The sequence below is a fragment of the Leptopilina boulardi genome, unplaced genomic scaffold (genome assembly GCF_019393585.1).
Source record: "Leptopilina boulardi isolate dan_hultmark-lab unplaced genomic scaffold, ZJU_Lbou_2.1 LbouV2_165, whole genome shotgun sequence".
Taxonomy (NCBI): domain Eukaryota; kingdom Metazoa; phylum Arthropoda; class Insecta; order Hymenoptera; family Figitidae; genus Leptopilina; species Leptopilina boulardi.
Window position 1 is genome coordinate 2,374,033 of NW_026137713.1, and position 16,236 is coordinate 2,390,268.

Consider the following 16,236-nt stretch of genomic DNA (forward strand, 5'->3'; position numbering starts at 1 on the left):
GATCGCGGATTTTGTAACGCTACCGCGGAAGTGGTAATCACGGAAGAAGAAATTCCTCCTCTCTGTCAATTTGACATGCGGTGTCATCACTCTCTTATTTGAACTGCACCATTATTTTTTTTTTCCTAGACAAACGAGTTCTTTGAAGACAGAAAGGATATTATGTTGAAAATTGTGACATTCCTCTCAAATTAAGATGAATATGTCTATTTTTCAATTAATATCCTTTTTAATTGAGAAGAAAAAATCTTTTTTTTTAGAGGATAAAAAGGGAATGAAAAATATTTTCATTACTTATAAAAGGTGTATAAACAAAAATTCCAGGAGGGAAAAAAAAATCTTTTACAATTATTTTTTTAAATATTGCCAAAAGAATGAATTTTAACTAAAATTCAAATTTGCTTGTAATTATTTGAAAATTGGTTATAATTTTATTTGTGAGAATTTTCGAATTTACTTCTGAATTAATTAACAGTCTTACTTGCGAGGACTAATTAATAAAATAATCATTGACAATGGCGGTAATGATGATAATATAATAGCAAGTTATTTCGAAGCAGGAAATAATAATATATAGGGATTCACTATACGCGAGCTTTAAAATGGATGATATATAAAAATATGTGGAAGAACTTACATAAAAGATTAATGATCCAGAATATAATGCAACCTATGACAACATACAATATTGTTGCTAATGATAAAGCCACGAAAAAAGGTGAATGACCTCTCTCTCTCTCTCTCACTTCAATCACTAAATATATATAATATTTATCATTATAATTTTCTTGTCTAAACAAACACTCTTTTACTCATGAATAATTTTTTAATCATTTTGTAATAAAATTTGCAAAAAAAAAAATAAAGATAACTTTTTATATAAATTTATGTATCCTTTCTTTTTAAAAAATTTTTTTTTTACCTTTATTCACCATTATTCCCGCATTACAATATATTCAAATTCAACTCTTTTTTACAAAAAAAAGAAACTAATATTTAAAATATATAGAGTTTAGTCTGATAACATAAATTACTTAATTACTTTCTAGCAGACAGTTCACCTTTTCAAGTTTATAAATTTTTAAAATTCATTATCTTTATCTAACTGTTCCGTTTATCTAATATCGGTAAATAATAAGAAAATTGACTTTTTTTCGCACGTCTCCTTTGAAATGATTTCATTACTATTGAATAATTATGGAATATCTCGACTTATATAAAATCTTATTTGACATAAGTATAATCGAATTATTAAGACAATTTTTCTTATACCTATAACTTTGACAATTGTCATTAAAATGAAAATAGAAAAATCCTTATTTTTATAATATATAGTACACACGGGACTGATTTTCATGATTAATAATATCGTATATAAATATATCTTCAATTATGTCGACAAAACAATTTCTTTTCACACACATTTCCACTCTACTTTTAAAATTAGAGATATCGAAATGTCTGAAAATTTTGAATCGAGTTCACCGAGGTTAACGTGGTGCTGATTATAGAATTCAGACAAAAAAAATATATATATCGAATATATTTTGCGCCAAATTTTAAAATACCTATACTTGATTTCTGTTTTTGGTAACTGAGTATCCAAAAAAAATATTTTTAAATTAACAAAAACTCTTCTTAATTATTAAAATTCTTAATATATATTCTTGAATTAACGCTAATAAACTTAAATGAAAAATTTTAACGTCAAGGAGGATTCGACTGCAATTACCTAAATCAAACACACTTTTTTTTAATGCCTTAACAACCGCGAACAATGCGAATTTCAAAAAAAATTACCTTTATAAAAAGAAACTATATGAAAAATAAAAATTTTCACCAAAGCAATTAAAATCAAATAAATCCCACAAAAATGTATTTTTAGAACTTTTTGAGAATCCAGAAATTTTACAACTATTCAAAAGAACGGCAAAAATTTGTTAATCAAGAGAGGAAAGAAGCACATTTTTGTGCTTAATTTTTACTGTTAATTATTTAAATTTTAATAAATAAATTTGTTAATAAGAATTTATTTATATATGAATTTAAAATGCCAACAGATAACAAACGATAGTAAAAGCACACACATTTTCTATACGTGCGTGAGAAAGAAGTAAAATGTCATGTACAAATTGGAAAAAGAAGAAACAAGTGGGAGGGGGCGGGGGGTGGTTACGTCGAAGAAACAGAAATCAATTGCTGGTCTGTGAGGTTGATCGCTAACGATCGGCCTCACAGTTTGCAATGCCGGAAGCGTAGACAGCTTCCGTCTGGCGTGTTTCATCGAGCGTGCAAAACGATCTTACATTAAAACCTCTCTCTCTCTCTCTCTCTCTCTCTCTCTCTCTCTCTCTTACTTACGCAGAAAACCATATATATACCTTTATAAACATATTTCTTCTTTTTTCTTTAATAATAATTATTTTCACATATTTTCAATTGCACAGCCTATTTAACTCACTTATCGCATCGACTTTCCATTTTACTGTAAATTTTTTCATTCATAAACAATAACATTTTCACTCTATTCTATTTTTACTTTACTCTATTCAATTTATTTGTATTGTAAAAAACATTTTTCGCATTTATACCAAGATTTCTGATAATTCTAGAAAGTTAAGACAACATTGTAAAATACAGTAATGAAAAATGTATGTAAATACATTTTTTATTTTAATTTAATTACATTCTTAAAGTAAAAAAAAGGCAAATAAAATGAAATAAAAATTCTAAAGCCGAGAGGATTCCAACGCAGAACCGACTGACAATTTTAAACGACTGCAACCAACGCGCGTGTTTCAAAATTAAAATTAATTATATTGGCAACTTATTTTTTTAAATCAGAAAAGAATTAATGATATTGAAATCTCAAAGTTAATTATTTTGAAGCGTATTATAATTGATATTTAAAAAAATATGGAGCGAAAGACAAAGGCCGCATTACTTCCGGAGCGGATTATTTCCGGAATCCATTCGCTTCTCGTTTCGTTTTCGCGGCTCATGAAAACGAGTCTTGAAAAGAGACAGTGAAGAAGTGAAACTCGATCTACGAGCCTTTTGCCAACCAACTGCGTGATAAACTAAACTCGCCTTCTATTCGTTTCCTTTCCTTTCTAACTCGAGTGCAAGGGATTTTAACACTATAACCAATCATAATTTTTATAATTCCAAAAATAAAAGAAATATTCAAAATATTCGAAAAACTTAAAAAAATTTTCAAATACTATTATTATTTAATTAACTAATTTTCTCATTAGAGGTATAAATATTTTTTAAATTTAATTTTCTTTACGCGTAACTATGATCAGTGTCGCAACGATTATTGTTATTATTATTTATTGAGATCACGTGACTCACATTTTTATTGCGTCGATGATCTGCCATCAATGTAACGCCAATGATGACGAAGAAGTTCTTCCGCAAGAGAAGGATTGGAGAAATCTGTTCACCTGCTCTTTTTCTCGTTCAGCACATTTTTATTGTACATAATCAACAACACTTATCATCATCATCCTTAAATGCACAATTGTCGTTAATATCATCGCACACTTTTATTTTTTCACTTTAGTTTTCTTCAAGTTTTCACTAATTTTTGTCTTCAAAAACTGTTTTTATTATCTATATATTATTAAATCTAAAAAGCACAAACGCGAATTAGATTATCGAGTCTTAAAATTGAAAACAAACGAAACTAGTTCAGAAATAGGAAAAAAAAAATAAAATGAAATGAGATTTTAGAATTTTGGATACAATATACAAAGAGGGATAAAAAATATAATAGAAAATTAATTGAATTTTATATTAATCGAAAGACGGTTGAACAGAATAGAAAGTTAATTCTCTCCCACTTTTTGTAAGGATATAATTTTTGAGAAATTTCGCTAACTATTTTCTCATTTGGATATTTATATTCAGCCCTCTAAACCTATACAAAAATTAGGATAAACTGAGAAAAGAAGGATATATAAATGTGTGTGTGGGGGGGGAAGCAGAGGATGAGAGAATCCGTATCATCTTCGAGTTTCACTTTTAAATTCCTTAGCCGCTCACTCTCTCGACGTTTATAACATCGCTGCGACTAGGTCGTGTCGCCGCGGACAGTTCCCGTTCCCGTTACCGTAATGCCGTTCTCGTGTATCCGCGCCACAGTAACTCGAACACGTGTGCGATTCCAATGCCTACTTATATATTCTCTATATCCCTTTATAACATATTATTTATTTTTCTCATCTAACAATAAGTTATCTTTACCGCAAACACATCCTTCCAATGGATCAATTTTCAATCTTATTATTTTCCATTTCTTCGACGTTCAAATTAGAAAACTTTTGACAAATATGTAATTTTTGAAAATTCTAACTTTCGGAGTATGAAACTATTATGAATTCTAATTGTTGGAAATTCAAACTTTTGAAAATTCAAAAAATCGACAATTAGTAAATTTTTTTTTTGGGAGGGGTCAGATTTCTTTACATAGATTCAAATCGGAATTGAAATAGAATGAAATTAAAATATGTTTCAAGAAGAGAAATGATCATCGTGGCTTCTCATCTAATATATCCATATAGAATTCTCGTGCGCGCAGAATCTGATTTTATATTATATAGGTTGTACCGTTTCATAGATGAAAATGATAAAAATTTCGTCGATTGTCAATATAAAGTCGTATATACGAAAGAAATGGAATAATCGATAAGAATTTTAAAGATATCAAATAAGAATCAGCAACAGCAACTGTTTTTGAGCGACGGGGGTTTAAGTATATACAGATAACGCGTGATCGCTATATAATTTTTCGCGGATTTGGAAATAAAAAAAAAAAGTAGTATCACTTCAAGTTCACTGTCCTTCAATATATATTTATATATAGATAAGAAAATTTCACGTTCCTGGACAAATTCAAACTAATTCATTCACTCCAAAAAAAATATCTTTAAATTAATTTTTTTTTTAAATCACTTTTATCTCATTACAAATACAAATTTATTTTGAAAACACGAATTTGTAAAAAAGTTTCGAAATTAAATTATATATATATTACAAGTTTGTTAAGACGATTTAGAAAATTCTAAAGTTTGTTGAATGAAATTTAAAAGTTTTTTCATTAAATTCAAGTTTTAAATAGAAGTTTTAATTAAATCGAATTAAATTCGCAAATTCAATAATAGGATTAAATTAATTGTAATTGAAAGAAACATTTTTTTCAAAATTAATTTAAAATTTATTTTTTTTTAATTTTTAATTTATTTAAAGATTCAGTTTTTTATTTATGTGTGTGTTATTTTTTATCGCAAACAAATTTTGAAACTTTCTTAAAAAATACTGCGTGTTTATTATCATCGTCACAACTCAAATTATTCGCGACTGTTAATATAATAATTTCTATATGTGTATGATAAAAAAGTAAATTAAATAGTTTCTTATCAGTAATAATAAATATCACTTTATTTTTGAGTTATTAAGAAAAAAGTATGAAAAAAAAATTAAATCGAAAAAATGAATAGACGAAATTTGTTAGTTATTTGATTACGTTTTAATTGAGATTTAAAGCAATTAATATAATTCAATAAGGTTTTTTTTTTTGATGTTTGATTGTATTAAAAAAAATGTTATGCAGGAGTTATCAAAAATAAATAATAATAATAATAATCCTAGTTGCAAATAAAGTGTGATAATATTTGACAAAAAAAAAAAAATAATGTCTAAAACTTGAATAAGCTTGATTCTCATCATTCATTAATGGTATAGACCCTGCACGTGGGGTAGGTTATATCTCCTCTCAAAGTTTTCTCACTCTTTCCGTTCGACACATTCACACACACATACACCCACTTGCCCTCTCTTTCTGTCCAACTGTCAGATTTTTATTTCAATAACTGGTCTAGAAAACACTTTGTAGTTCCAATTTCTTATCAATGTCTCAACAAGTCAAGTGGAATGTAACTGTTGACATGAATGACGTTATATAAATTTGCTAAAGAAGAGGTGAAAAACAAGGAGAAGGAGGAGGAGAAATTTTCGTCTATTTCCAAAAGATTCCATTTTGTTTTCTTACTCTATCTATGAATCAATTTATCAATTATACAATTTTGCTAGACAATTATAATAATATAAGATTAAAAAATTCATTTTACATAATAAGAATACGGAAGTAAATTTTTTGTATTAAACACTAGTTGATAAATAAAATTTAAAAAAATCAAATAAAATTCTATAAATATTATATCGAAAGTGAAAGATTTCAACCTGATACAATATATTTGGAAAGTATTTAAATTCAAACAAGTTCTATTTAGATAACCAGAAAGGAGATGAAAATGACTGATTATCAAAATGAAAGAGAATAAAAAGAGAGAGGGAGTTTAAGAAAAAGAAAGGGACCCAAGAAGCAAACAAAATTATAGGTTATGTTCATAATAGTTTTGGAGTAAAAAAAAAATGATCAACCAAAACATTAATCTTTATTATATATCCAAAATATTGCATAAAAAACTGATTTTGATTTTACATAACCTATAATTTTTTTTGCTTATCCCTTTCTTCAAAGCTCGTCACAATTTCTATATATGTAAAAAAAAATCTGTATTAAATTTAATATTTTTTATTTGATACAAATGTAATATTTTTATTAAATTTAATATACATTTTACATTAAATTTAGTATAAATGTATATTAAATTTCAATACTTGAATATTTGCTTTATATAGAAAGTATTAAATTATCTTTTTTTTTTATTCCATCTACACCTTTAGTAAGTCTTTACATTGATTTTTAAACTATTATCATTAAATTATTATAAAAATATTAAATATTTAATACAAATTTTTCTAAATGTATAGGCGTTGCTGCTAAATTTGTATATATATAATTAAAAGCAAAGGGGGGGAAGACTATATTCTATATTTTTTTTATTCCTTATATCATTCTATTATACTTCTATCATTCACGTTTTAATATTTACTCATCAATATTCTTCATTAATTTAATATATATATATATATTTATAATCCAGGTTCACTTTTTCTCACAGCACTGATTGCACTAGTGTCATTAACAAAAACACTGCATCTCCTTCCTTCATTTTTCCCTCTCTCCAAATGCACTTTTTAATGAAAAATCACCTGAAGATCACAATTTTTATTTACCGTGAAAACAAATAGAAATTTCTCCTCCCCTTTAGAAATAAAGTAGGGTGTCAATAAGATAATGTCTCACTGATGACGTATATAGAGATGGGTTACAGGTCACACCGGCCGGAACATGCGTTCGTATATTTAACGAATGTGAAGAAAGAGAGAGAGAGAGAGAATGATAGAGAGAGAGAGAGAGAAAAAATAACAAAAAAAAGAAACACGTCAACGACACGAGGCAAATTACTGTTACTTTATATAGGGGCAAGAGCACACGATGGAAGTTGACAAACTACAAATGCAATGTAAGGCCCATGGGCCTTCGTCCTTGCACGAAGGAGAGAGTGAAGGAAAGAAGCCGTTGCGCGCACACGAGGTTGCACGCGAATGAACAACGCGGAACAACGAGCAGCAACGGCAACAGCAGCAGCAGCAGCAGCTACAGCAGCACCACGGTAAAAACCTTTAGCGCGTTCTAACAGCCGGCAACGAGTCGCTGAGGTCAATGACCCTCACAGTGCCGTCGTCGAGCTCTCCTCCATTGCCAGTTTCTCCCCACCCTCCCACTATATCGGAGAGGTAGGCTATACACCCCCCACTCTAATTCTAATAGTAACTCCCCTACAGTCCTGCCCTGAATCGTTCGTTTCAGATGCGCAATTGAGGGGTGAGAAAATGGAGGGGAAAAAGAAACCTCCATCCCCCTTATACGTTAGGGGAAAAGAGGGGAAAATCTGACAACGCACCTTGAGAGTTCACTGGTACAGTGTACCCTCAAAAACCTCTTCCTGATTCACTACACTCTCAGGATAAACCTCCCTTCTCCTTTCTCTTATTTTGACAAAAAGGAAGGGAGGAGAAATAGCGAGATTAGAATTTCGAGAAGGGGGGGGGACTATATAAGACGGGGGGGGGGGTGGGTGTGAAAGGGGAATTTAAAGGGTCAGTAATGACCTATCCGATAAGTTATGGAAGGCAAGCCATGGTCCACGGTCGGAATCTTGGTGTGCCCTTGTAACATGAGAAAGACATCGAACGTGCAGGGATGCTGCATATACGCGGATTTCAAATTTTTAATAATTAAAACCTAATCTCAAAGTAAAGATTGGTTTTAAAAAATTTAATTTAAATCGAAAACATTATTTCCTAAACGAATAAGATGTTAAATAAAAAAAAAACACGACTCACCGTTTGATAAAAAATCCCAAATCCCACGTCGCTTCTTCTTTCTTCTTTGGACCACTCAAGAAGATCCCTCCATAATAATCGCACTTCTGCGGGAGGTCAAGAGTTACACTACTTAATTGGTAGTGTGCAGGGGCCGCTTTTCTTCGTCCACATCCTTCCTGTCCTTCAAATTCAAGTCCGTGAAGTTATCTCCGTCAGATTTGTTATTTCCTGGTTCTTCTATGGTCATGAAATGAGAAATTAAAAAAAAAAAAATTATTTATTTTTTTCACAGGCTATTAATATGCTTAATTTTTTTAAAGTAAAATTTATCACTCTACATTGTAAAAAGAAAATCTTATTTTAAAATAAAAAGAAGTCTGATTTTAAGTTGTACAATTTTTAAGAAATGCTTTTTTGACATTATTAGTAAATTTTAAGTTTAAATTTTCTTACAAAAGCAGTTTAATTTTCATAATAAAATTAAAAAAAACAAATTAAAAATCGATTTTAGTAAGTTTTTTCTTAAGTTATCATGCTGAAGTCCGCAACGTTTTTAAAACAATATTAATTATTTAAAATTAAAGTTATTCGGGAGCTGCTGGTTTTTATATAAAACAATTAATTTCTTGAAAGTTTGTGAAAATCAAAATTAAAGATAAATTGACTTAAAAAAATAATTCTATTTTAATTTTTCGTTTTTAAAAACATTGCGGACTTCAGCCTCATCTTAAGTTTCCATTACTATAGGAGATTTTTCCCAAAGTAAAAAAAATCCTTTTATGTACTAAAATTTTCTACATTCAGATATATAAATTATTTGAAAGAATTTTTGAATACTTTAGTGGAATTTGACTTTCAGGAAAAAATATTCCATATATTTTAAGGTCACAGATAAATTCTACAGATACTATTTTAAATATGAATTCAAGTATATTAGATGTAATAATTATATATTCATTTATATTATTTCCATGTAATCTATATATATTTCCCTATATTTTGAATGAAAAAGTGGAAATAATAATTCTTATTTAATTTTAACAACTGTATAACCAGAATAAAAATATACATAACGGTAAAATTGATGTCAATATCGCTCTCACTTCTGTCAAAGTACATTGTTTTATCAGATAACTAACGTTAATCAGCTAAGGTAAAAAGAAAATCAGACAAACTTGAGTCTCATATACACTAAACTTTTAAAGATCCCTATCTTATCTTAATTTATTATTTCAATATTGATGTTTGATGAAACCTTGACAAAGCCATTTATCCATATACATACACATTTGCAATTTAACGACAAACCCTCACATATACATATATAACTCAATTTGCAATAAAAAATTTCCTATATAAACGATTTTACACTCATCAATAATGAATCAGCGTAAAGACTCGGGTAAACTATCTCGCGCTTATTCTATATAACAATAAAATGCTATCGCAATCATTTGCGCCTAAAAATAATATAGAAAAATTTTACATTTCTCTTTTTAATAATTTATATGTATTTTATACATTTTAATTTTTATTTTATTTTTTATTTACTTATTTATAAATTAGAATTAATATTCAATTAAAAATTATAGTTTATAATTTGTTGGAGATTTTGATATTAAATTCTTTTTTCTTTGTAACAATAAAAAATTAACGAGAAACACCATTATACCGTCCCTATTCAAGAATTTTATCCGAATTTAATTGCTGTAAAATTTTGCCGATACGAAAGATGAAAGTGCGTGCACTTGATCGAAGCTTATAAAACAGTACAGTGACTTAAATGACTTTTTTTCCCCACATATGTGTATGTGTTTTTTTTTTGTATATGTATATATCTCAAATACTACCAGTGCTTCATAGGACATTGACTTTGAGATATCGTTGACTGTTGCGACGCTATCTTATTTCGGCTTATCACTCATTCCCCGTATACTTTATCGCGCGTTCTCTTTCTTAAGTCTTACTACACAAAATCTACTTGCATATATACCAACAATTCATTCTTACCCTTGACTAGAATCATTTGTGGCCTCGAATAATTCGCATGTTCTAATTTATTTACGATTATCTAATTTTATATTCAGATTTTTGTTTATTTTTACTTTTATTTAATTTTCGTTAAATTATTAATTGTATGTTAAAAATTTTTAATAAAATTTTCTAAATAAAGTCATTTGTAGCAAGTAAAAAAAATATTTCATAATAATAATAAAATTTATAAAAAAAATTACTTCTTTGATTTGAGAGAGTAAAATTCAGGGGAAATTCTAAAAATGTAGAACTGATAAAAGAAGCTATAATTGGGTCTAAAAGTGTGATAATTGAACAAGTGGAGTATATATGTATATGATTTTGTCTCTGACAGTTCAATTGAAGCTTGCCAGGCAAGTGCTCAGAGGAAAGAAATGTAATAGCTTCGATATCAAGGTCAGAATGTCATTATCACGTGATAGTAGTAATAGGACCGCGAAATTACGATCAAGGTCGGAGACTCCTGCTTTTTTTCATCATGAACTTTATATACAATCGCACCAAGTGATGACACGTGGAGAATCTCAGTTACATTGCAGGCCTGTACAAATGATTCTTCAAACCCAGACAAATATACATGCAAAGATTTCGTAATCAAACAAAAAATATTTACACCAACCCATTGAAATTCTATTTTTTTTTTTTTCTTTAATTTTAACTATTATAATAATTTATCGTTATATTTTATAATTAAAAAAAATTTAAACAAAAAATTTCGATCTCACGCCACTGATTTATTATCATAAATAAATGTCAATGCCTTTAGAAATGAAGATTAAAATAAAATAAAAAAATATTCTAACCTAAAAAAAAATTGTACAATTATTCAATTACCTTTTTTTTTCTCTTTCTCCCCGTAGTTTTAACTCTTTTGTTTTTCACCAACTTCATTGTACAACACTTCACTGGCACTTTTTTTACGATAAATTAGGAAAATAATTAAATTTAAAAATATACATTTTTAACAACACTAATTCCGTCACTACAGATTAATGTAAATAAATTATAAATACGGTAAATAACATAAATTATAATCTCACTTTTTCAGAGTCAACAGCTATTTAACATTTTCTCTTTAAAGAAATTTTTTTATTCTATTTGTTTAAATAATTACTCTAAAAAAAAACAATTTTGTTCAAAAAACCGTTTTTCATTCACCGATGGAAAAAAAGAAATTTCAGTTCAAATCAAGCATTGCTACCAACATAAAGAAATTTAATTCACAACTGACTTCAACAACTTCCTGGTAGATGGCGCTGATGCTTTTAAAAAAGGGCGCTAATAAATTTTCTAAAGAAACTAATTTACTATAATATAAATGTTAAATAACTGATGACACTAATGAATTTTAAATACACAATTTTCCACGTGAACACAAAAAAAATAATTAACACTTTTTTACTGATAACTTTGCCTAATACCGATCACATTCGAAATTGAGATTACAATTTAACGGAAAAATTGCGCTGAGGGCGCTGACCTTGAAAAAAATGCGCGAGAAAAAATTTCCAAAATAAAATCATTTTTCGTATACAATGCAATAAATAGACGAAATTGGAAATTATGTTACACTTATTCACGAACCGAAACAAAAATAAGCTAATTAACAAGAACACTTTTTCATGAAACACGTTTTTTTGACAAAATTTTGTAAACGTGCAAATGCAATTATTGTCTATTTACATTATAATTTTTTCTAAACAATGATGAATTAATAGATCAAACTCAAGAAAAACTTGTTTAAAATTACCGATAAATAACAAAAGTCCGGGATTTTAGACGAATTGAAACCCGGCGACAGGCGGCAATGAAATGTGATATTAACCTAACCTCACTTTTCCACGCCACGATTTTATCAACTTTCGCGACATAAAGAAACATTGTTTCATACCTTATTTATGATAATCTTGTTCGGAATCGGTAACGAAACACTGAAATTACTAATTTGTATACTATTAACACGAAAATAATTATTAATAACACAAAATCACAGAGCTTAAAACAACACTGCACGCAAACTCTTGTGAAATGAAATTGGACCAGAATGCATTGCGCATGTCGAGCTTCGGTCGAAGCTGACCGCGAAATTCAAAATACATAAATGTATTTATTTAAATTTATCAATTATTATTTATCTTAATTATAAATTAAAACATAAGGAGTATAACTATAAATAAATAATTATTTTTTTAAGATTTAAAATTCGAAAAATAAACTATAAATAAATAAATTTGATATCTATTTAAAAAGATATCCAACGAATAATTACCTTTGCAAAAAAAAATGTTTCACTAAAAATATTTTTCTGTTTAAAATATTCTTTCTTCTTAAAAAATCTGTTTTCAAAACAAATAAATAGTATTAAATTAATTGAATATAAAATATATATTTTTTTAAATAAAATCAATTTATGATTATATGTTTAAATTACTTAAAAATAAAAACAAAGTTTTTGTGTAATTATATTTATTTGTTCATGATGAACTATATAGTAATTACTATACGCTTAAATACAAGATTTCTATTACAGAGAAAGAATATAGGAAACTTATTAATGTACATACTATTGATTGATCTTTTTAAATAGAATATTGTATCTTAATCGATTACATCTTCCGATGATTGGTGGCGTTAATATATACTATTTATATATTTATATATATTAATTTTCTCATAACGCACTTCGTATCTGATTTTAAATTCAGATACAAAGAAGAATTATTGCGTGGCAAAAGTACAAAAAAAGGGGTGGGGGAGGACTTGGATATTTTCTACTATACAAGAATAATCTGTAACAGAAAAAAACACTATCGATAAAAATTTCCCAAGGAAATTTTTAACACATCCTATTGTACAAGTCGTCAAGATAATACTTTTTTCCAAAGGGGAGAATATTACACTCACTACAAAAATCATTTACTCATCGTTTTTCATTTCTTTTTGTCCCCTCATTTATTCGACACAAACACTCACAGACACTTGCGAGATTCACGTCTTATATCCTATATAAAAAAAAAAAAAAAAAAAAAAAAAAAAAAAAAAAAACTTATAACAATTTTGCTGCAGTTTAAAGAAACAGAAAACAGCAATGAAACGCTATATATAATTAATAATTGTCATGCGGTACGCACTGTGTCCAGCAAAAAAAATAAACTTTTTTTTTGCCGGAAATTGAAGAATTTGTGTTTTTTTTTTTGTAAAAAAAACACCCCGATAATAAGCAATGACAATGAGAAATTTTGCGTATAAATGTATGAAAGAAACTTTATTTCAAGAATTCTTTCGTTAAAAAAAATTTCTTCTTAGAAATTTTTGTTTTTTCTTAAATAATACAAATGAAAGAATTCCTGAGAAAAAGTTTCTAAAAATTATCAAAATTCGGAAATGAAATTTGAAAAATGACACAGGCAGTGTGAAATATCTTACACGACATTTGTGTGTTTTTCTTTATACAATTCTATTATAGTAAATTTAGTAAATTTTACCTTTTTGCTAAATTTACCAAAATTTGCGTGTAAATTTGTTTTTTTTCTACAAATTCGCTGAATTTATGAAAAAATTGAATATAAATTTTTGATCAATTTTACAAAATTTATAGAATTATATAATTTTGTAAATTGCGAATAGACAATTTACTCCAAAATTTTACAAATTTGTTAAATTTATCAAAAGAAAAAAAAATTTTACTAAATTTACAGAAAGAATTTTCTTTTTTTATCTTTGGTAACAACTACGAAATAAATATTTTATCGCATTTAAAGTATATTTGCTTTGATCGAGACAATTATTTTCTTTTTAGTCCCGAAGCTCTGAATTTTCTTTCTTTAAAATTTCGCTTTAGAACTCTCTTTGAAAAACAAAAGAGCTTCGCTAAATACATGGAAAAAAATTCTCTGAGTATTAAGTTACAAGTTTATATATATACGGAGATTCAACGGCTTATTTTAAATATATTGTGTCGTACAATAATTGTGCGTTATGATGCTAAGTATATACAAAACATTTTTCTTTGACTCCATACAAATTTTTGGGGTGGACATTTTTTTTTTAAATTCCTTTGCAAAAAGCCTTTCTTTTTTATCAAAAATTTACCAAAAAAAAATTATAATAAAGAAAAAAAATGTTACTTGAAAAAGAATTTAAAGGCAATTTTTTGTATTTATTGTAAATCGTTTTTTCATCTCATTCGCGAGATAAACGATCCTCGATAAAAATTGTCACTATAAAGGGCGGTCAAAATTCTCGAAAAGTCGTATCTTAACACTAATTGACAAAAATCGTTTCTACCTATTTTTTTTTAATTTCTTGTTTACAATTCACAGGTAGCCTCTAAATATCATATGTCGACGTACAAAGAAAATAAAAACAAAATAAATGAAATTCGATAACAAATAATGAATTTCCAACATCGACAAGTTTGTCTCAATCTCAAATTTAAAAAACCCTTTTCCCTCGAAACGGAAAAATTTAAAAACAAATTTTCCAAATAAAAAAAATCGTTATCGAAACGAATTTGAAAAAAAAAATTCTTCTGATTAAAATAAATAATCATTTTAAAAAAAATGAGACTTTTTTCCTAAAATCATTCCCAGAACGAAAGAACATATGTTCTCTAATTTTCTAGGTTCTATAAACCTAATTAACAAACGTGTTTTTAACATAATTTACAAGAAAAAAAAGCTTAGAGAAAAAATATCGTTCTCCAATTATATACGAGTAAGGAAAAAAAATTCTACAAGAATTGAGTTCTATCTTGAAGAAAATCTTCTTTTTTTTCTCTTCTTCATCAGCTTGGTTATAGTGCTCATAACTCAAATGATGAAAATTTAACAAGAAGAACTTTTGAGTTCACCAATGTCGGCAATATTTTGAAGTAATGATGCTGCTTCATTATTGGGCTGTGCCTTGGTATTGTAGCGTTGTTTAAGTGATGTTAATGCGGACAACAGTCTTGTATTCGACGACATAAGGCGATTGTTTGCCGCATCCAGGGCAGCTATTTGCTGTTCCTGCGCGTCGATCACGCGCTGCTTGTACGACAATGCCGCCGACATCTTTTGTTGCTCGCGACGAAGTTCCTCCTCCACAGAGATTAACCTAATTACCAGAAAAAAAAATACTTTTTTTAGTTAATTATTCAAAAAATATATTTTTTAAATTTGCAAAAAAGAAAAATCTCTGTCACTTTTGCAAATTTTCGCAAAAAACTGATTTAAAAGGTTTTAAGCGAAAACGAAATTTTTTTTTCAAAATGAAGCTGAAAATTTAGCAAAAAATTTATAAAAAAAAAAAAAAAAATTGGGAAATAAATTTTATTTCCATTTTTCAAAGGTTGCAAAATTTAGCTTCATCTTTTTTACAGCCGGGGAAGAATATGAAGAGCAACTAAAATAAAGCTGTAGCGTATTTTGTGCAAAATTATTTTTGTTTCTATTTTTTTGTGTTTATAAGTAGAATTTCGTGAATATTTGTAACGAAAATCTTAACAGTAAAATGTATATAAAAGCGTGTTGAGAGCGTGAATATATAATAAATTAGCGACAAAGAATGATGAATCCAATTGTCAGAAGCGATGAGTACCAGATCGTTTCTTCTTTTTTTTTAATTTTCTTTTTTTTGAAAATCAAGCGATACGGTGGAAATTGAAAAAATCAACGGCTAAAAAGTCGTGTACGTAGAAAAAAGCTTAGAAATATAATTGACTCTTACACCAAAATCCAGATCAAGCAGCGGAAAGAATGCACAGGAACACACAATCAATTAAACATACATATTAGATTTAGGACTTTGATTTATTAAAAAAAAAAAAAAAGAAAAAAAATAGTAATTAAATAAAATAAAATAGAGAGAAAGAGAGAAAATAGTTTCAGAAAACTAATTTACTATAAAAAGAAATTTCTA

General features: G+C 27.7%; 2 protein-coding genes across 21 annotated transcripts in view; both read right to left on the reverse strand.

Moving 5' to 3' along the window:
• The window catches only part of LOC127277334 (hormone receptor 4), a 142,923-nt gene extending 130,559 nt beyond the window's left edge, over positions 1-12,364 (reverse strand). For 2 of the 7 annotated variants that reach the window (XM_051298380.1, XM_051298381.1), the window contains exons 1-2: positions 6,963-7,621; positions 3,358-3,634 (exon numbers count right to left, since the gene is read on the reverse strand). The gene's annotated coding sequence lies outside the window, so the exon portion shown is untranslated. Of the gene's footprint in view, positions 1-3,357; positions 3,646-6,962; positions 7,622-8,319; positions 8,539-11,169 lie in introns of those variants that run through there. The other 5 variants (XM_051298379.1, XM_051298377.1, XM_051298376.1 and 2 more) reach the window with 5 other exon arrangements.
• Positions 12,365-13,340: 976 nt separating this feature from the next.
• LOC127277340 (disabled homolog 2-interacting protein) overlaps positions 13,341-16,236 on the reverse strand; it is a 218,779-nt gene continuing 215,883 nt past the window's right edge. For 12 of the 14 annotated variants that reach the window (XM_051298401.1, XM_051298402.1, XM_051298400.1 and 9 more), the window contains one exon: positions 13,341-15,432. In XM_051298401.1, coding sequence (XP_051154358.1) covers positions 15,162-15,432 — 271 coding nt within the window. In that variant the 3' untranslated portion in view covers positions 13,341-15,161. The remainder of the gene's footprint in view (positions 15,433-16,236) is intronic. The other 2 variants (XM_051298398.1, XM_051298399.1) reach the window with 1 other exon arrangement.